Below are 20,877 nucleotides of genomic sequence, written 5' to 3' on the forward strand. Positions count from 1 at the left end.
CTATTTGCACTGGGAGGATTGCCCGTCGTAGCCAGAGGAGCAGAACTGAATCATCCCTGCTGGGCGGCAGGTCAGGTTAGGAGGAGAGATCCCCAGCGATCCTGTTGTCTACCAGCATTTCCCTTCCCTGTCCCTCTCCTGGGAAGCCAGCACAACCCTGCAGCTTTCAAGCCATTGCAACTGAGTTCTGGTCGTGTCTTTGCTGCCAAGGTCCTATATGACCTTGGAGAGGTCATTTTTTTGCTGACATCTGAGTCTTTTGTCTGCAAAAATGTGGATAATGATTTAGTTAAAACTTCACGGGTCGAAAGCCAGAACAGATCAGCTGGTGTCTTCCCGTAGCAGTGGCAGTGTGGATGAGCCCCGTGTCCTGCGGCCGAGGAGCACACTAGCATGTGTGCTTCTACCTGTGCGTGCAGAGGAGCAGCCCTCGCTCAGCACACCGGTACCAGTCGGTGTGCTTTGGTGACTGGCATGTAACATAAAGCACACTGGGTATCTTTCCCTCCAGTTTGGAGAGCAGAAGGGTAATTGCAGGGGAGAGGGGTGGCCAGTGGGGTGCAGGGAGCTGGTTCTTGCTGGCACTCAGCCTGCGGCCGTGCTGCCCCTCTCGGCAGTTACGCTGCGGGTTGCTGTGATAATGAGTCAGCGTTTCTCTTGTGTCAGGGCTAATGAGCTGCTCTACAGCCGCTGCCTCCCGGGCCCTGCTGGGACGAAGCAGTGTCCGTGGCTGAAAAGGGGCGCTGCTGGTGGGGGGCCTGGGGCCAGGCAGCGGGTGGTGGAGGAGGTCCCTTCCCAGCTCCTGAGCAGGGAGAAGGCAGGCTTCCTGTGAGGGCGTTTGGATTCAGCGCTGAAGTGTGGCTGGTGGAGTAGCCTCGTTGGCAGTGTGCTTCTGCAGCGAACGGGGCGAGCAGTGGAGGGGAGGAGCGGGCTCATAAATGGGGTAGCCTTTCTGGACTTGTCCCAGATACCTGAATAGCTGCAGTGGCCAGGTAGCCCCTGGGGAGGGGGTATGTGTGTGGACGCATCAGCTTTTCTCTTTAAATGCCCCATTTTAGCATACGGTCTCCTCCTGCGTATAAAAATACCATCAGGCAAAAATTGGGATTCTGTATCCATCCCCCAGCACCACCTAAAATAAGGATGACTGCCCTCAATTTAGTTATGCCTCCTGGGCTTTTTGTGCAGCAACTCTGGGTATTGGTGCTCAGAGCAAGCACCTCTGTACTGTGTCTGCACCCTCACGTGACACTCCTGAAAGGGATGCTCTGCGCCCGTCCCGACATCCCGCTGGCTGCAACACGCGCCCTTGACCTCCTCCTGCTTGCTCCTTCCTCCACCCGCCTTTGCTGATGACGGGGAGATTCATGAAATGCGCTTTCTGCTGAGCTGTTGTAGGCTGCATGGATACAGAGCTGAGGAGGATGGTGAAGGGCTTGGCAAATACCTGGCTCTACAGAGACCAGCACTATGATGGAAAGATTGCTGGTTCCTGTGGCGATTTATAATCCTTCTGTTTAGATACTAAGTCTTTCTGGTTTTGGGCCCAGGCTGAGAAACAAAGCGTCTGCATGCAAGAAGGGGAAGGAAATACGAGACCATGGGGCCAAAATTTCATGGGTCTTCCTTGTTTGCATCGCAATATTGTTAGTTCTTGCTCTTTCCCATTTGGCTGCCTGGGGGCTATTTTGTATCGGCCCAGTGTGGCAGTCTGGGTTTGGCTGGGAGGTGTGGTGCAGGCAGGGGCAGAGCTGCCTGGCTCCTACGTGGGGAGTGCCCACTGCCAGGCAAGTGGCCTGTTGGATGGTGGAGAGATGCTGCAGAGCATCATCCTCCACAGCATCTGGCCTGCGTCAGGATACCTGGCATCAGGGTCCCTTGTGGGAGGGAAGCAGGTGGGAAAGCGGTGCTGTGGTGGGAGGAGTTGGTGGGGCTGGTTTGCTGGCTTCAGCTTTCCATCTTGGGATTTCGCTTGAGCAAAATCCCAGCCTGGTCTCAGTGCCTGGGGCCTTTGTGTTTGATTTTTAACCTTGGGAGTGCTGGGAAGGGAGCTGATCTGGACAGACGGGCTCAGTCCTGCAGTGTACTAGATGGGCTCCTTGGAGAGCAGCCTTAGGGGTTTATCTCTGCCCTGCCAGCCACACACACTTCTGCTTCCTTCCCCACCATGGCTTTCTCGGGAAAAGTAAGTGCTGCCTGATTTAAACTCCTCTTGGGCACCTCAGGTGCTGCCCTGAATTGGCAGGCTAATTTCTAATCTAGTTAACTTGTGCTTGCAAGGGAAAAAGGCATCCCAGAGGGTCGTTTTGCCTGGTGGTCCCTGACCAGCCTTGCCTCATACGTATCCTCTCAGCAGCCCTATTTTTCAGAAGAGCAAGCCCTGCAGACTGATTGCTCTCTGCTTGCTCTCAGCAGTGGGGAAAGCTGCCTGCAAGCCCAGTGTTCTGGGTCTCTGCTCTGGAGAGCTTGGAATCAAATCAGCATTAATTGTAGGTGTGATGAGTTATCTAGGAGAGACTGAGCTTGTCCAAGAGGCGTAGGACTGGAGGCAAGTGTCCTTCCTCATCAGGAGTTGCACTGGCAAACCACTCAAGGTGAATGTGAGTAATATCTGCTCCCGGCCATCATGTGTGGTCCTTGCTTTCTACTGACCTAAGAAACTGAAGAGTTTCCACTGCTTTCTCTAGCAAATATGATGGCAAATCTGCCATTGAGTTATTGTGTCTAAGCTCAAGAAGCCAAGTGAACCGTGGTGCGCATCTCTAGAGCTGGCTGGGGCAGTGGGGGATATAGCGGTGAGCCGAGTAGAGGCCTTGAGGGAACCCAAGCTTGGAGTCACATCGGTGGCATGACTGACAGGAGATGTCCCTGAGGGGTCACCTGCAGTTGCTGCCTGATTTGGTAGCAGTTGTGGTTTCTAGAACTGGGTAGCCTGGACCTCTTGTGGATGGCTGGTTGTGCAGATGTCTGGCCAGGCTGCGGCATGCGTTCGATGAAGAGTTAGTTGGACAGCCTAGTAGGAATGCAAACCAGAGAACTGTACCTGGTGGCATCTAGCAAGGGGAATGGTTGCCAAGGCCCATAGTTCTTGGCTGGCACACAGGAATTCCTTTTCTCGGCTGCTGTATTATTTTATTATTATTATTAAAATTTTGGGTTTTGGTAATAGCTGTACAGCTAGCTGATCCAAACAGGTGGGATAAATGTAAACCAGTGCTTCCACCTTGTTCCTCTGCAGAGAAGTTGTATGGGAGTTGCCCAAGTAAGGAAATGCAGAAATTGCCTTTTGTTTGGGACTTAGATCAGGTACAGGGTGTTTCCTCTCACTGTTGGAGGAGCCTGACCTTGCCGCTTACTGTCACAGAAATACAAGGTGTTTAGATGAGCCTGGGTGACTTGCTGGTGGAGGGTTGCAGTAGAACATGCCGTCTGCAAAGGATCCAGACTGGTGCTTGGAGGATTTTCTGGATATGTTGGTTTTTCCCTGAGACCATACCTTCGTCTTGGCCGCCACAGACCATAACTCTGCTTAATGTCGGAGGGAATTTTATTTTATTCCCTCCTGCCACCTTACTTGCTTCTGCTGCTCATATGTAGGATGAAAGCATCGCTGCCTGAAGATGCCTTGACCACTGTGCACTGTCAAAGGCAGAGAAATAGGAGCTCTTTGGTAGAGGCGTGTTTTTGCTGTTTCTGCATTGATTGAGCCCAGGCCAGAGAGCATTGCCCCGTCCAAGGGGTAGCCCTTTCTGCAATTCTTGTGACTTTTCAGCAGAATGTGTGTTTTGGGCAGCTGATAAGCAGGAGCCAGGGGCCTGCCCCTGTCCCAGGAGGACCTTGGCTTGCTGGTAGCCTCCCTTCCCCCTCTTAAGGGTTCCTTGAGGAAAGCATGGTGTATTGCTCTCTCAAAAGTGCTGTTTCTGTAGCTTCTTGGGGAGCCCGTATCAACAGGGTTTCTCCACACATGCTGTCCTGCATGCTCCTCAAAAAGCTGAAACTTTCATCTGATCCATTCAGCTACTTCAGTGGACATCTTCCTCTCAGCCATAAATAGGGTCCATCAGGAGAAGGATCTGTACTTCTAACTGGAAAGAGCTTGTGGGTGGGAAGGCTGAGTAATCTGCTTTGGGATCCGAAACTCTCCAGACTCCAGCAGCTATGTGCAATGGGCTGTGCTTGCTGGCAGAGCCACCTGAGATGGGAAGGCGAAGGTGTTCTCTTGGGGTGATGCGTGACGTGCTAAGGCACTGGGCGCCTGTTTGGGTGATGGGTGCATGCTTCTGGCTGCCCGTTCTCTGGTACAGGTGCTGTGTTGGAGCCAGGCACAGCTGTTGATGTCCCTGTGGCTATGAAAACCAAGAAACATCATGAAAATGCTCACTTTGCTTTTTGCTTTGGCTGACACCTGCACTCCCCAGCTGGTCACCATGGTAGATGTTCTCTGTGCAGGTTTCCATTTGACAGTGCTGGCCAGGGGGAGCATCGGGGTGCCACTGACTAACTCATTGCGTGGGGCTTTGTATATCTCACGAGCTTTTTTTGATTACTCACTGCTGTCTGTTAAAAACCAATATGTAAGTTGTTTATGAGAGCAATATATTTAGGTAAACACTGTCCTCTTCAAAATCTTTCTCACAACAAGCAGTTGAACTGAGGTGGGTTCCAAGCTGGATTGATGTTTAACTTGGGATACTAAGAAAATACTTCCTCTGTTTAGCTAAAGCAAACAAATCAAGAGAGGAGGGACCTTTTAAATATGATTTGCACTCCAGCCACAACCAATACTGATCTTTGTCTTCTTTTTTTTTTCTTTTACAGATATATTTCCAACTGATGGCCAGTCTGGTATGTATTAATTAAAAAGGGAGCTCTTCAAACTTCCCTCTTCCATGCCTTCCCTGCAATTTTTTCTCTGTAGAGTCAGCGCTAACCAGATTTAGAAGACTGGTACAGGAATATGCAACAGATGTTATTTTAAAAAACAAACAAACAAACAAAAAAACACAAACAAACAAAAACTCCAAACAAACAAACAAAATCACAACCCAAACACCCAAAAACCCCAAAACAAAAAAAAGCCTCTCCAGTATTTGGCTGTTCCTGTATGGCAGTGACACGTTTTACGCTTTCCTGTAGTGATGACTACAGCTGCAGGAAGGTTACTTTCCTCCCATTATGTTGTAGCATGGCAAATTTGGCTGCCCAGGGTGAAAGAATTTGGGAACTCATAGGTCTTGATCATAACATGTAACTGACAACATTAACATCTCATGATGCAAATGTAACTCGGAATTGCTGCTGTCAGCCTGTGTGTTAGTTCTTTACAGCTTGATGGGTCCGTGAACCTGAAGATCTATGTTTGAATTTGCAATACTCTGAAAAGATGCAGGCTTCCCCCTTGGATTGTTTAGTCTGTGTGTTGCTGTTGAGTATTGCTGACAACCAAGTTACACACTGTGGTGCCATCAGTGCAAGACCAATGAAAACTTCCTGGCCCTAGTAATGTGTGCAGCCTTGCGAGGAGGGACCCTATAGAAACGGATTGGGCTCCTTTGGACCTTCAGAGGGAGGGGGGGCTACTCTGGGTGCGGGTCCCAAATCAGAAAGGGGATGTAATTTTGTAAAAGCAGGTATTGATGATCTCAATTCTTTCCTTTCTCAAACTGTCGGGAACTCTTCATCCAGGTTGATGTTGTTGAAGTGCCAAGACTGAAGGAAAGGTTTTATGTTCTACCCAGTGATACCAAGACCAGTCAGTAAGATCCTCTTGTCTGAGCTGTAGTGCGTTGTGGAGATGTCCACAACTCCACAACTGGGAATGGGGGTCAGTGCCTGGCTTGGCCTTGTGCAACTTCGGACATGTCACAATGTCCACCTCCTACCTGCATCTTTGTCTTTGCATGCGATCCCATTTCCCCAGTTCATGCAATAGCACGAGGATAAATTACTGCTGATTGCGGAGGCAGTGTGTGATCAAGGTTTGGAAGCTGGGGAATCCGCTCCATTGTCTTAGACCTGATTCCAGTAAAAATAACTCGGTGGTTTTGAGCAGTCTGGGTTAACGTTGGAGACAGTGCAATCTGACTTCATAAACTGAACAGACGTCTGGAAGTTGTGCAGCTGTACGTGTTTCCAGAGCTCTAGCCAGCTAATGAGGGCATGGTATATAACTAGATCAACTGGAGTGTTGCAGGAGATGCCTCTGTAGGTGTTGGAGAAGTAACCCAGGTAGTAACCCAATCCATTTGTAAGTCTCTCACGATTTTCTTGCTTTTAGAACATGTGTGAGTGTGAAATATTAAGACTGGTTTTGAAGGAGCAAACGTATATTCCCATGTGTTGGGTTCGTAAGAGGCTTTTCTCCACCCTGCTGAAGATCTGCCTTCATTGGGTGTTGGGTTTTGTCTGCCTGTGCTACAGACTCAGGTGTCCTTTGGCTGGCACAGCTCCATCCTCTGGTCTCCAGCTGGTTGGGGACATTCACAGCTGCCTCCAGGGTGGGGCATGAGTTTGTGTCTGCAGCAGATGATAGGGTTTCAGTAAGTGCTTGTTACATGTCAATACTGTTGCAGAAAACATTACCTACAGAACTTGGTTTTTTTTAACAATTTTATATTTTTAAGGAGCTTAACTGAAAGCTTAAACAGTATTCTTCTTAATAGTAGCTGCAGAGGACACTGCACAGTCCTTTCTCATGCCTCCTCCAGAAAAGCCTTAAAGCTGGTGCCATACTTTTTCTTCCCAAGCACTAAGTTCCTCTGGAAGCCCTGATATCTGAAAGCACAGTGTAGTGTGAATGCAGCAGGGGAAGGCAGGGTAGCACCACTGGCAGGGGGCAGCAGGCTTGCCTGCAGCATACCTGCTCCTAGCATCAGAGTTGTTGTGCACTTCTGAGGTGGCTGGGTTTGACTCCCTCACCTCCCTTTCATTGCTGAGGTTGTTTAACGAGTTAAGTTGCTCAAGTCTGTTACTGCAAATCACCAGGACTCCCGTATCTGTGTCGGTGCCTATTTTTTAAGGTTAACCTTGTGAGGCCAGGTGGGTCTGTATGGGCCTCTTGGTGAGAAGTCCATTGTTCTTCCGCCCAAGGGAGTGGTTAGCATAGTGATGGAGGATGCTGAGTTGCGGTGACAGAGTTGGGACTTGAATGGGTGGGGAGCCTGAGCCAAAAATCAGCCATTTTGTAGGCACAGCAGCTGCAGCGTGCCCCAAAGCATGTTCTTGCTTGTTAGCGTATGGATGCTGGAGGCGTTCTGCCCTCAGCCTGGTGTCACGTGCAAGCGCTGTGGAGGTGAAAGGGCAGCAGTGTTTGTGTCCCGGTTACCTAACAGCGCTTGGAAATAAAGCTGTTCTCGGAGAGAGGCGAGTGACTTTCCTACTGTCTAGCACAGCCGTTCCTCAGTCCTCTCCTCTCCCACATCCAGCGACTAGGATCTGGCAGCTGTAGGGTGCTCTTCAGAAGAAGTTACTTCAGACTTTGTGATCTGAAGTTCAGGTAGAACACGGAGAGATTTCAACACCCTTGGGAGGTGCGGTGCTGGGCTTGGTGGTGTGGTGGTAGAGCAGAGGGATGGTCTCTCATACTCCCTGCTTCTGCTGTTAGAGGAGGGCTGTGAGGGCACATCTCCACCTGGACCTCTGCAGACATGTTGGCCGTGAACATCTAAACGCTCTGTGAGGATGCTGATGCTGTCCACATCCCAGGACTTGTTGCCACATAGGGTGGTGAAGTTCACTGCCTAGTATTTAAGGAAATAATGTTTGCTTTAAGCAGATCTCCTGCTAGCTTCGTGTGCTGTTCTTGGTTCTAGTTGGTCAGGAGGTGCTCTCCTGGCATGGTATGCCACAGCCAGCCCTCCTCAGCAGCGGTGGATCCCAGTCTTTTCAGTCTCACCTCTCAGGGGGCTGCCTGTGGGAGATTTAAATTGCTTTTCTCTGTGCATCTGTAACACTGCTGTGCCCTTTTTGAAATGCAGAGACCAGAGCTGACTGCAGGGTGCAGTTGCAGATGAGCCAGTGTTCAGCACAGCAAGTGATGCTCTGTCTTGATCTCGCTACTCCTGATTTTATAATCTGCTGCTGCACCCTGAGCTGATCATTTTGGAGAATTGTCAGCAGTGGCTGAAACTCCTTTCTTGAGTTATAGATGCGACTTCAAATTAAATGCTGTGAAGTTTTCTATAAAGAGATGTGGGTGATACTCCCACTCCAAGGAAGTGGTTTGTAATCCTTCATAAAGAAAAGGAGGAGAAATGGATCTTAAAATTAGGAGAAAAAGTGCTGTGTTGCATGCTTTTGTAGCTAGGTATTCCCAACTCCTTTGGGAAGGCTCACTCTGATTAGGGTGTTTTTACTCTTTTATGCTGTCTATTGAGACAGGGGAGGCAGCCACCTGTAGCACCTGGATTGGAGAGAGTGGTTGATGCAGCAGGATCCACATAATTGTGCACCCAGGAAGGAAGTTGGCAGCATTTGTTATTATCAAAGTTACTTAGAAAAATCTTGAATTTCAGTGTCTGGCTTAAGATGGGGGGTGTAAGTGAGGATGCTGTTCCTTGTGCTTGGAGAGCGTGCCCTGAAATCAGCTCAGCTGATCCTTAAGTAGCAAAAAAGGAGCCTTTCTGCCTGCTCTCAAAGATTGGAAGGATGTTTGGCTGCCTGGTTGTTGTCACGGTTTTAATGTTCTGGATTTGCCAGTGGGAAGAGGCTCCTGTACCTGTGCTTAGTTCAGTCCAAGTGGTTACGGGGCTATAGGGTTTCTTCAGCTCATTGCTGAAGACTCCCTGCTTACTGGGTGACCTAGGTCTGGTCTCCCTGAATTCCTGGGAATGTTTCCTGCACCTGGTCCTGCCACCAAATTGCTATTGCTTTCCCCTGCCCCAAGAGATGGGGCTGGATTTCTGCCTGGTGGTGGCTTTGTCTTCCTTGGCCTGGCAAGCTGAGCTGCTGTTCAGTCTCCTTTTACTTATATGCAGTCAGGGAGGCAGATTTGCAGCTGACCTGGTGCAGGCTCTGAGGGTGAGGCCTGGCAATTGTTTTGCAAGCGGCCACTGCACAAGGGATGTGCTGGTCCTGCGGAGATCCCTCTGCAGAAGTAGCCAAAGTCAGGTACAGGAATCACAGTGGGGAGGAACTAAGAATGATGTTATTTAAATTAACTCATGGTCTTCTTTCTAGAAACCCAGTCTCTGGCTCTGTTGTTTGAGATGATAGGTTTTCCAGAGGCATGTTTTGTGCAGAGTTTGCACCTTTGCCTTGTACGACCCCTCACCCCCCTCTGCTGGCATGGGCAGTGGGGAGCCACACGGTCCCCTCCTAGACAGCACGAATGCATGGAGCTGGAGGGTCTCGCGGCAGGCGCTTGGCTCTCAATTCCATCTCTTCGTTGTTAAATATTTGCAGTGAGACATACCAGATGCTTCCCAGGAAGGGTTTTGTCAGCTTCCAAGTCCCCAGATTCAGCTGCAGAAGGGGCTGACAACAATTAAAGGGATCGCATCCGTGTGGTGGCCTGGGTTCGGCAGCGACACGGTGACCTCTTCTCACTTGTGCTATGGGCACTGCTGGTTGTGCTGTCTCATCGGCTGCAGCAGGATGCGGGCAGAGAGCACCCCTCAGCTGATGACAGGAGATTAATGATGTCTGGTCCTCGGGGTTGGTTTTTTTTTTCCTTTCCTTTGAAGCTCTTCCATGGCAGTGGGAGGGGGAGTGGGTGATGCTCTTGGCTTTTGTTGCCGCACGCGTTTTTTCTGCGACCCTCTCTCCACGGCGGTGGCATGCGTGTGTGACCGCTGCACAGCTGCCTTTGTTCCCGCTCCGTTCTCCGCATGGCCGTGTCTGTCTCGTTTGCCCAGCATCCTGTAGAGAGAGAGATGGGTGGGCTCTCAGGGAGCACCACCTCTGAGCATTGCCAGCCCTGCGAGTGCAGAGGCTCTGCACTGGTCACACTGGTCAGGTTCCCAGTGTGTCTTCTGTTTTCATTATAAGGTCCAGGACCTTGGGCTGGGCCCTGTTTGTTGCTCTTGGTGCTTATCAGCTTTTGCCACTGACAAGGTGACCTGCTGCGCAACGCTGAGGATGGGGAGGGAAGGTCCCCCAGCCCGAGCTGCTCACTGGCCTGGGCCCCCTGGGACAGCCCGTGCATGTGGATGCACACCAGGCTCACTCCCGTGCCGGGTGTCCCCATCTCCGTGTTACAACTCCTGGCTGGATGAGGGGCTTCCCAAATACCGTGGAGGTAGGACTTCTGGAGGTGGCAGGTCAGCTCCTCCAAGGCGGGGGGGGCCAGGGAGGGGCGGGCTCGCTAGGTCATCGTTTTTCCAACTAAATATAGTTGCCCGTGCTTTCATAAGGCCGGGATTTTTGCATCACGTGATTGTCTTATCCCTCCCAGCCGGCAGTCGGTCAGAGTAGGGGATCGTGTGTCTGAATGGGTAATAATTAACTGTTAACTAGCTTTTCATTAGAGCCTGGCAGAACAGGCAGAGCGGTGCAGCAGAGGTAAGCAGGAGCAGAGGAAACTGCTCCTGGTCCCTCCTGGAGGGTGGACACCCCCCTTTAATTTGCCAATCAGTTGCCCCCAAAGGTGAGTGGGTTGGTTTTGGGTTGTAGTTTTTGGTTGGGTTTTTTTTTTTTTTTTTGCTGTGTTTTATAAGGAGCCGCGAGTCCTGCCATGCCTTGTGTGTCTGTCCTTTCTTTCCTGTAGTTCCCACTCACGCCACCCCTCCCTCTCCCTCACCACTGATTTTTTTAGGTCATGAACTGTCAGCTGGTCTCTGAGCTGGCTTGGAGGAGAACCTGACCCTCCAGGTCCTCCACGATTTGGCCTGCCTGCATGCCCCCAGGCCCCTGCAGCCTTGCCTCAGGCGCCCTCCTATCCCAGCGCCGAGGTGTCTTTGCTGTGCCTCACCGCCCTGAGCGGCAGCTGCATGCCTTTTCTCAAGGGCCCCAGCCTGCCAGCGACAGACTGATGCAGTGTTTGCCCAGGAGCACCACCGGCCTTTCCAGCCTTTTCTCTGAACCTTTTAACCTGATGGAGAGCGTTTGCAGGTGTCCTCGGAAGCTTTTCTCTCTTCTGAGGTGGCAGAGGAATTGCTGGCTAAATGCTCTGCCAGCTGGAGACTTGTCTGCAGCAGACAAGCCGGGTCAGGCACTGCTGCTGGCGGAGCCTCTCCCGCAGGGGTGGCAGGTTGGTGGGTGCCTTTTGTCCTGCTCAGGGAGAGCAGGGTGGCTCAGCAACTGTGGGGACTTGAGCCAGCCCAGCTCCCTGGTTTTGACAGTTTCTGGAGTCCGGTTATCTGGGTGACCTTGGCTGCGCCCCCAGTGCGATGCTTCCTGGGTCTGGGAACCACCAGCTTTCCCAGCAGAGACCGTTTAGTTTAGGACTTGGTTTTCCTTAGAAAACTGGTGGGGTTCCTCTGCTGTCTTGTTCTGCTTGAGCCTGGCATCTCGGGGATCAGTGCGGTGCATGAGCATGGATCGGGTGTCAAAAATTTCCTAGAAATCCTCTTCGGGGAAGAGCTTTGCTTGAAAAGGCAGTGGAAAGATGTCACTCACCATTGAGAAGGTTCATTTGCTACCTTTAATAGTAGCCATCTGTGCCAGGAAGAATCCACGGTGCCCTTGCTGTTACGCCTGTCAGCATTTCGTAACCTGCTCCTTCTGGAGTGTAGCTTGGCCACAAGTTGAAGGGTTTTTGTCTTGGACTGGGAGGCTATGGGGAGGAGGGTTATGCATTTTTCTAAGTCCAGACCCTTCCTTCACCTGCCCTAGAAGTAAAGGTCAGACCCTGCAGATAACTTGTGCATGCAGAGCCTGTAACAGTTATGTGCATTTAAAGTGCAATACAGTTTGTCAGCTCGCTGTGACCAGGCCTGTGTTACATCTGGTGCCCACTTGCTCTGAAGGTCTCTGTGCAGGTCTGCACTGCCTCTAGGGTGCTCTCAGCAGAGAGACTGGCTCTGCAAGTGTCTTGAGCTGCCTTACGTCCCCCTGCTCCAGGGCTGTCTTGGGAGTATCAGCTGAGGGATGCAAGGGCTTGCAGGGCTGGGAATGTAACTTGGGTGCCCATGCTCCCAGCCTGTGATGGTGCTGCCCTGGCATGCTGTATTGAACCTGCCTGTGTCCCTGGCTTCTCTGCCTTCACTTTTCCAGGGCAAACATTCCAGGGCAAACTCCTGAGCTCTCAGAGCCTGCCTAGGACACCCAGGTGGGAGTGTTCTCATACTCTATGGAGCTGTCAGATGCCCTTTTTGAAGTTATTTTTAGCGAGTGATCTTTGCAGCAGTTGCAGAGAAGTGTAGGCAGCTCCCTGCTTCCTTTGCTGTTACAGTAGAGCTTGTAAGGTGGAGCTGTCTGCCGAGGAGCTGCAGAAAATTGGTTGGAAGGCATTGAGCCATGGTGCCTGCAGCTTGTCTCTTGTTCCTGCTGAACAAGCTTCCCACATGCTTTACAAGCCCGAATCCTGCTCTGCCATGCAGCTTAAGAATCTGGTCTTCTGCTTGGTCCTGACCTTGCCCATTCTACAGCAGTTTTTCTTGCACATGTAAGAAACTTCTGATATTGCAGAGGTGTTGCATATATTCCTCTTACTTCTGTGGACAAAACCGGGTGCTGTGCTGCCAGCTGGGAGCTGCAAGACTGTGTGCTGCAAGTGGTGGGGCCAACTGTGGTTCTCCACAGTCCCCAGGAGCAGATGGGAGCCCTTCTTGTGGACACCAACTGTTTTATGCTGGAAGATGTCGTTGTGATAGTGTCTGATTTAAAGCTGTTGAAGAACTCCATCCCAGTGCTCCCTTGATTTCCCCCTCCATGCACGCACCTCTAGCTACAGCTGTGATTTGGTGGGAGGTGGAACCGTAAAACATTGCAAACCTAGAGGAGGTGCAGTCTGCGTGCCCAGTTTTCCCTGACCCTTGCTGGTTTTGTGTACCTTATGATGTCTTCAGCAGAACATGAGCGTGCCAAGCAGTCACCCCAGGCTTTTTAGCTTGTGCATGGAGATGCGGAGGCAAGTGTTTCCCACCTCAGTCAGGCATTAGTTCTGACACGTGGCCGATGCTGGGAGCAGCTCCTTGGGAGGCAGGAAGAGGTGGAAGCTGCTACTTGGTCTCTGGAGGTATCTGCATGTCTCTCTGCACAGAGTGCTACGAGATTGCTCCTGGGGGGAGACCAAGGTCCCCTCTGCTGCCATGTGCTGAGCATTCCCATCTGCCCATGCTTCCCAGCCCCATTACAGTAAAGGTGTGTTGCCCATGAATGCCATCTTGCTGATGAAGAAATGGGTGTAGCAACCCTGGGTGGTGGGCAGAAAGCATTTGCCTGTCCCTCAGGGCTTTCTCTGCTTGTAAATTCAGGGGTGCTCTCTGTGGGATGGGCTTTCAACAAGAAAAGCCTTCAGTGCTGTCTGCAGCTGGAAGGCTGCTGGTGGGAGGGGGAGGGCTGTTGTTGGCCTGCAGGACTGATCCTGCAAAAGTTTCTGGAGAAGGCGGGGTGTTGGTGGGCACGAAGCTTACTAGCTGTGTCCTTTGGTGGCTCAGTCAGGCTGAAACCCCAAGCTGTGGAACTTGAATGCGTGGGCAGTGATGGGTGCCACAGGAGAGCCTCTGAATCAATGTCTTGCCCTTGCTGCTGCGTGGATCAGGCCACCCTGGGAGAGAGTTTGCTTGAGACCCAGAGGAAGGACAGAGACAGGATTTTGGTGTCCTGAGTTTCCCACATTGGCAAGGTGGAGACACACCTTCATATAGTTCTCTGTTGGCTCCTAGGTCTCCTTTGCAAGAAGATTCTTGTAGCCACAGTGGGGTCCTGGCAGGCTTGGCTGTTGCTGGCTGCCTGCTGGGTCTCTCTTTCTTATGGGAATTGCGTCGCAGGTCAGTGCTGTCCTACCACATCTGTCCTGTGCATGGTACCCTAGGAGGGACTCTCTTGCCCTCCTGTAAAGACACTGAAGCAGCTAGCTACCTCTGGGGGAAACGGCTAATCCCTGGACTGATTTTTGGTGCCTGGAAAATCAGCGTGTATGTACAAATAGCATGAGTGAGTAGTAGTCCTCTTAGGTGTAAGCTGTCTAATGGTTTCTATCTTTAGCTTTCTCAGAGGTTGTCATACCTGGGTGTCCTTTAGTCTCTCAGGAGGTTCATGCAATGCCTTTTTCTTGCCATGTCGTTTTGGCTGGGGCACTTGCAACCTGCCCAGACCCCCCAGCTGGCTCAGGGCTCAGCTCACCTTTGCCCAAGCTGCACCTGCTCTTCCTCACCTGGAGACCTTGAAGGAGCATTGCTGGTGCAGCTGTCCCCTAGCACTGGCTGCAGGCTGCAGTTCTCAAGTGTGCCAGGAGCATTCCACGGAGTCCAGGGAGGAGGAAGGATTGTCTGGAGACTGTCGAGTGGTGAAGTTGATCCCGGTCGACTGCTGGGCACGTGGCTGGCTGTATGGTACCCTCAGGCTCCTGCCAGGGCTCCAGGGAAACTAGGGATACCAGTTTGGCTCTTCCAGCCCCAGCGTGACCTGCAACATGGAGCATACGCCCCTGCCTTGGCCTCTCCAGCACAAAGTCCGTACTCTTGGCTTCAAAAGCAGCTTCATCAGCAGTTTCTCCTAGGTGCCAGGCTGTGGGTTGGAGCAGCTCAGGGGCAGGCCAGCTCCTTTCTGTTGACTTGACTGCCAGGGAAGGAGGGGCGTGCTGTGTCAGGACAGAGCGCATGCCAGAGCTGAGGACTCTGCCTTCCTCTGTGAGCCTGTCTGCCCTCTGAGGTTGTCCCAGCTGATGCTGGGGTGCTCTGATCCCTTGTCCATGTTGCACATGAGTGGTACACCAGGACCAGGCTCTACAGTTTTTTTGCTAGAGGTGCAGGTATTTCTGCTGAATAACACCAGGTCTCTGCCCAGCCCTGCAGATTTATTCCACCTCTTCTTTTGCCTTCTCTAAAAATCCATTACAAGCTGCACTGGATGTAAGAAAAGGCAGGGAACCAGGCCATCCGGGCATTGGGTTTGATTTCCCCAGGTAAGGTAGTAAATAAGTCTCCTAGGCCGAGCACAGTGGTCCTATGGCACATGTTCCTCTCAGGGGGGGACACATTTAGCTGTGGAGCTTCTGTCGCTCAGGCTGTCTGGTCTTTGTGTAGTGGCTCTTCTCCTTCCAGGTACGAGGTGTTTGCTCACCTGGATGCCCCCATGAGCGTCCCGCCTCAAGGGCTGCTGTGCCACAGCCAGCCACGGGCTGGAAGGAAAGCACAAGGTGCCTGCGCAGCCTTGCCCTTCTTGGTGCTTTCTGGGTGCGTCAGGGAGCAAGTGTCAAAAGCCAGTGAATGCTTTGGCTGTGCCTTGGCCATGGGAGGGGTTTGCAGTACTGGCATCAGGGCCGTGGTGCTCCCACCTGTGCCTTGTCCCCTCAGTTGTTAGGAAATAACCTCTTCTTGGCTTGGCAGCCCCAAGGGCAAATGATCTAGTTCTGGCTGCAGGCAGCAGATCAAAACCTGAGACCTGCTTTTCTGTTCCTGGCTGTGCCAGCATCTGGTCTGTGACTGCAGGCAAAGATGCTCCTTCCTTCCCTGCCTGCTGAGCCCTTGCCAGTCTCGCACCACTAAAGTCCCAGCTCCCACTGCAGCTGTTTTGTCTGTCCCCTTGCATAGAGGGGCCCTATTTCGGGGGGCGGGGGCAGTGCTAGTACAACTGAAAATTACTTACTGCCACTAAATAAATGCAAAAGGAGGCTAGTGAAATGCCAGGAGGTCTGAGACATCTTTCACCAGTTTTAAAGGGCTCTGCTATCAACCCAGGCAGTATCTAGTAGCCCTTGGTAGCACTGCTTGTCTGGAGCTCCTGTGGTGGGGGAGCAACACCCATCTGCTCTGTATTTCCCAGGTTGATGCAGTGACGAAGGGCAGTGGGGTTTTCCTGCAGCGGGTCTTTTCAGCTGTGTGCCACAAGATGTGTTGCTGTCCTTGTAGGAGGGTTTTCTTCTGAAGCCTGAGCACATGGATTAGCCTAAATGTGTTTTGGGTGGGTTGGGTTGGGTTTTTTAAACACTTGGGTTTGCTAGAGTCTCCGCAAGGGAACATGAAGAGCAGTTTTGGGTTTGATGTCCAGGAACTTGACACAGAATCGCTGATGAGTTGGAGCTAGGGCTCTTGGTTAGGTTGGCATGCCCTGGAGGGTGCCAGGCATGCACAGCTTCTGCTCACCATGGCTCTTGTTCTGCAGATGCCATGTGTCTGTCAGTCTACCCACTAGCACAGTCACACCGCCTTGGTCTCCTGCCTTGGTCTGAGCAGTCCTTGCTGTGACTTGCACATCTTGACTCTATCCACGCTGGCAAGAGCCGCCTGCAGCTCCCGCTCCTCCTGCCTTGCTCTGAGCAGTCTCCACCATGACTTGCAGATCTCAACTCCATCCACACTGGCAAGAGCGCCTGCAGCGCTGCACTGGCCTGGCTGCACTCCCTGGAGCAGCCTCCCTGCCAGGCTGCAGCTTTGCTTTGCTTTGTGTTTTGTCTTCCGCAGCACTCTACAAATGCTAATTAGTCTTCTCAGCACCTCAGCTAGATAAGGGATCCCTGTTCCTATCTTGCAGATAAGGAAAGCAGCAGAACTTGTTTCAAACAATCTCCTCCCTCCCCACAAAGATGATAGAACCTGTGACACCCACGCCTGCAGCCTGTGCCCCTGCATCCTCTTTCAGTAGTAGTTGTGAGGGGGCCTCTCTTTGACTGGTCCCCAAAAAAGCACAAGAACGGCTATGGCCGTGAGGCTCCTGAGCTGAAATAGTTGGAGGAAAGGGCTGGATGCTGTTGCCACGCACCCCGGGGCTGCAGTGCAGTGCGAGCAGACACCCAGGTGAGATCCTCGTAGCAAGAGGGAGCCCCTCTCTCCCCCAGCCAGAGATCCGTGCCTAAATAGGCTGTAGAGCAAGTTCAGTTATTTTTTTCCACGGTGCCAGGCATGTCAGTGCTGTCGGAGCAGGCAGGGGTGCTCTGTACCTGTGGAAAACCGGGCTGGTTGTGGGTTTGTGCTGTGGCACTTGGTGCCTTTTGAAGCTATATTTGGTTAGTGACATCTGTGGGCGTTGAGTGGAGAATTCTAGGGACTGTTTTGAAAGCGCTTGGTCTTCCTACGCTAGCAGGAAAGTTTAAAAGCCTTGTGGCAAGCTTTGTGCTGTGGAACTGGGATTCTCAATGAGGTGCATGTGGAACAAATGAGGGACATGTGGGACTGCTGCAGCTCGTGGGGGGAGGCAGTGCCGATAGGCTGGGGAGATCCTGTGGGGAAAGAGGAGGATTTGGGGACCCAGCTGAGAGCATGGGCTCTCCCAGGGGTGAAACCCCCACGCAGAAGCCTTGGGAGAGAACCAAGGAAGGGGAGTGCACATTGCTCCGTCATGCCGTGTCTGACTCTGCCTTATTGACACTTCAAAGCCTCCAGCTCTGAACAAGGCTGGGCCAGCAAGATGAATCACAGGTTTCGAAGGGGACCGGTTTTGATCATCTAGGCAAAGTTGTCCTGCCTTACACAGGAGATCAAAGCCAGCTTTGAGTGGAGCTGGGTAGGCTATTCAGGGTGTTTCCCCGGGGCGTCCCCAGATAGCCTCTGCGGGCGCCTTGGGGCTCTTCTCTTCACCTCTCTCCCACCCTCGACCCCCACTGCAGTCTGAGGTGCTTTTCTTTGAAACACAGCCAGGGGAGTCAGCGGAAATGCTTGCTCCTGCTGGGTGTGTGGCACCTGGCACAGGCTGCCCCTTGAGGCAGAGGCTGATCCCTGTCAAGCACTGCTGTTGTAGAGGAGACCCTCGTATGTGGTCCTCGCAGGGCTGGTTTGCGTTTGGTAGTGGTGTGCTGCTCTCCTGGAATCTGCATGCCCTGCATGAGCCTGCTCCCGATCCGGAGACCTTGCAGCTAATCCTAGGAGGGAGAAAACAAGTAGAATTCCTTTTCCTGCTTGTAAGGAGGTGGTGTGTGAGCAGGGGAGCTGAGATAGGTGGGGCTGAGGTCTTGACTTGCTGCAGGTCTTGTGTGAGGTCCATGGCGGTGTGAACCCCAACAGTTGCACTCTGATACCTTAAAACACTCCAGAGACACTCAAGTGCCTAAATACTTTTGGCTGTAGCAGGATTTAGGCACTTACCAGATCTGGCTCCTCCTCTCTGTATGTTCCCTCTCATGAAATTGCCGCCCAGTGCTGGGATGCACTGGAGACCACCGCGCGAGACGAGCAGTGCCTGTGTGCTGCAGGCTTGCGCGTCCCTCTCCCAGAGCTCTGCTCTGCTCCCTGGGGAGGGCCAGCCGCATTGGTGCCGTGATGGGCCTTGCCTGTTCAAGGGCATGTTTGCTTTGCTGTGCATAACAGCAGATCAAGTTCTGTGTGGTACTTCACAGAGTGAGCTCAACTCCTCACCACCCCTCCTCCCTGGCTGGTAAGGCCAAGTGGGGACAGCTGAGCTAAGTCAGAGAGTGCCTTCCTGCCGTGGGATGGGGTTAAAGGTCCATTTCTTGGCCACCTGTACTGATTAGGAGATCATCTGATCTTGATGGGGGCCTTCTGAGACCCACATCAGAAGCCCTGTTTTCTGTTCACCGTTTCCTCTTAGCTCTTCTTTACTGAAGGGGACACTGACTTGCTTCCCACCTGCCCTCTAGGTCTAACACTTGAACAACCCTCAGCTGTGTTTTAACAGTTTTGTTCTCCGCCTCTTGCAGAACATACAACTCCTGCGAAAGTGGTGAGGGCTGCCAACCCAAGACAGCGGAAAGGAAGCAAGGTAAGGCTGTGCCTGCCACCCCCCCTCACTGGCCTTCAGCTTCTGGTGCAGTTGTCAGCACTGCATAGAAATCTTGAGGGTCTGGTAAGCAGACCACTTCCTTCGCAAGGCTGGTTGTGGAAGGGTTGACGTGCTGGTCTGGCTACTTCCAAGAGCGTGGAGAACAACATCCTGATTCTCCATCTCCTCTTCAGCTTTTTAGTGGTCTTGCATGCTGCCTGGAGTGGTTTTCCGTCCAGTTAGGCTAGGGGAGACCTTCTCACCTCCCCTTTTACAGGGAGGCACTTGGAGCACAGTGCTGGATGTGGAAGGCCTCTCCCCCCACCCCAAGGACACCCTGAGTCCCTTGTGTGCTTTGCCAGTGCCCTGCTTTGCAGTGCAGACAGGGTGGTTGTGGGACAGAGCACTGTGTTTGCAGGTCGTTTCTTCCCTGTGCAAGCTGTTCTTTACTGGCACGTGGAGAGCCAGAGTAATTGATTTCAAACAAAGAGACTCCTTTGGAGGAACCAGGGCAATCTGTTCCAGGGGGTCAGCATATGATGGAGGGACAGTTGCTTCTGAAGATGTTGCATGCAGCTGAGACACAGCTAGGGACGTGGGCTGTTGGTGTTGGCTCCCAGCAGCCAGTGAAGACACATCTGAAACTTGATATGACTTTCCTTATCTGTTCCATCTCAGGGAGAGGAGAGCCCTGGGGATGGAAGGTGCTCCTGTCTGTGAAACAGGCATGGCCCTGCACTGGAGGTGGTTTTCTCAGGAAACCTGCCTCCAGGGGAGAGGAGCATGGCACCTGAATGTAGGGACATGATATGATGGGGACTTGGTGACTCCAAATTAATTTAGAAATAACAACCCCACAGGGGCAGGGAGGAGTTTCTGTGCCCATATAATCATAAACGTAGTGCCCAGCTATGATTCATCATGTGTCTGGGCAGCTGTTTGGGTACTTCCCTCTCTGTCCTGCAGGTCCTCTCTGAAACCTGGAAGAGGTAGAAATGGTGGTAGTGGCCAGGTCACTTACTCAGCAGACAAGTGACTGGTGGTCCCCCACGTGGCCATGGGGTGTCTGGAATGAGGGAGGTCCCATCACCATCAGATACCTGCCTGAATTTTCCCACCAATTCTACTACATGATCGCTTTGCTTTGTTGTTGCCAGCACTTGGTTGCAGTTGGGCACATAAGTGAAGCCGTGCCTGGCTGTAACCTGCCACTAGGTGGAGGCAGCTTCATTAATGAGATGTGTTTGCTTCAGGTGGGTTTAGGATGCTGAAAGCTGTGTGCCTTCCTTGTCCAAGGGACAGTGCCTATGATGAGCCACCACCTTGGGTGGCTTGGTGACAAATGCTGCTCTTGAGGCAAAAAGTTTGGTGGGAGCTGTGAGGCTGGTAGCTTATGAGGCTGGTAGCTTATGAGGCTGGAGGCAGCCTCGTTACAATCGCTGATAGACATAAACTTGTCTGCAGTTATGTGGGATTAATTTGGGGGCCCCACTTAGATGGGGAGAGGGGCTTGTGTGTATGCAGCTTGGGTGCCACCCCCACACTTCCCGGGGACGGCCATCTGCAGGATGGTGGTGGGCGGTGGCTGTGACCGTGGCTGGAGGGGCTTCTGGCTGTCGATGCAGGGAATGGCACCGGCAGCTCATGTGCTCATGAGACCTTTCTCTTTGGATACAAGGTTGGTGACTTCGGTGATGCCACAAATTGGCCGACACCTGGAGAGATAGCCCACAAGAGCGTCCAGGTGAGAACACAAAATTGCTCTGGTGAGCAGGATAAGGCCCTTGCAGAGCTCCCCATCCCTCTGTGGCGCTGGGAGTGCTGGCTGAGCTGGGCCATTTGGGGTCCTGAGTGTCAGCGCAGAGGCAGCCAGGAATAGCGTGCAGGGTGCAGGGGATTTCCTTTTAGGGCTGCCCTGTGCATCGGGCTCACTCCCTCGGTGCTATTCTGGGAGGCTGGAGTCCAGTCTAAGCCCCTGGGCTGGGTGAAGCAGGTAGGACAGCTCCCAGACCCGCTCTCCTCAGGGCTGCTCAGTGCAAAGAGGTGCCTGGGTAAAAGCCAAGACTTCCATAGGAGAAACTGAAAATGCACATGAGAATGGGCTAGTGTGCCCGAAGGGCA

At 52.4% G+C, this 20,877-nt stretch overlaps 1 protein-coding gene across 7 annotated transcripts in view; it reads left to right on the forward strand.

Moving 5' to 3' along the window:
* The window catches only part of LARP1 (La ribonucleoprotein 1, translational regulator), a 47,732-nt gene that overhangs the window by 12,229 nt on the left and 14,626 nt on the right, over positions 1 to 20,877 (forward strand). For 4 of the 7 annotated variants that reach the window (XM_064458524.1, XM_064458525.1, XM_064458526.1 and 1 more), the window contains exons 2-4: positions 4,819 to 4,845; positions 18,695 to 18,756; positions 20,435 to 20,500. In XM_064458524.1, the coding sequence (XP_064314594.1) occupies positions 4,819 to 4,845; positions 18,695 to 18,756; positions 20,435 to 20,500 (155 nt within the window). Of the gene's footprint in view, positions 1 to 4,818; positions 4,846 to 10,513; positions 10,586 to 18,694; positions 18,757 to 20,434; positions 20,501 to 20,877 lie in introns of those variants that run through there. The other 3 variants (XM_064458527.1, XM_064458528.1, XM_064458530.1) reach the window with 2 other exon arrangements.

This window comes from Phalacrocorax carbo, chromosome 8 (assembly GCF_963921805.1).
Source record: "Phalacrocorax carbo chromosome 8, bPhaCar2.1, whole genome shotgun sequence".
NCBI lineage: Eukaryota > Metazoa > Chordata > Aves > Suliformes > Phalacrocoracidae > Phalacrocorax > Phalacrocorax carbo.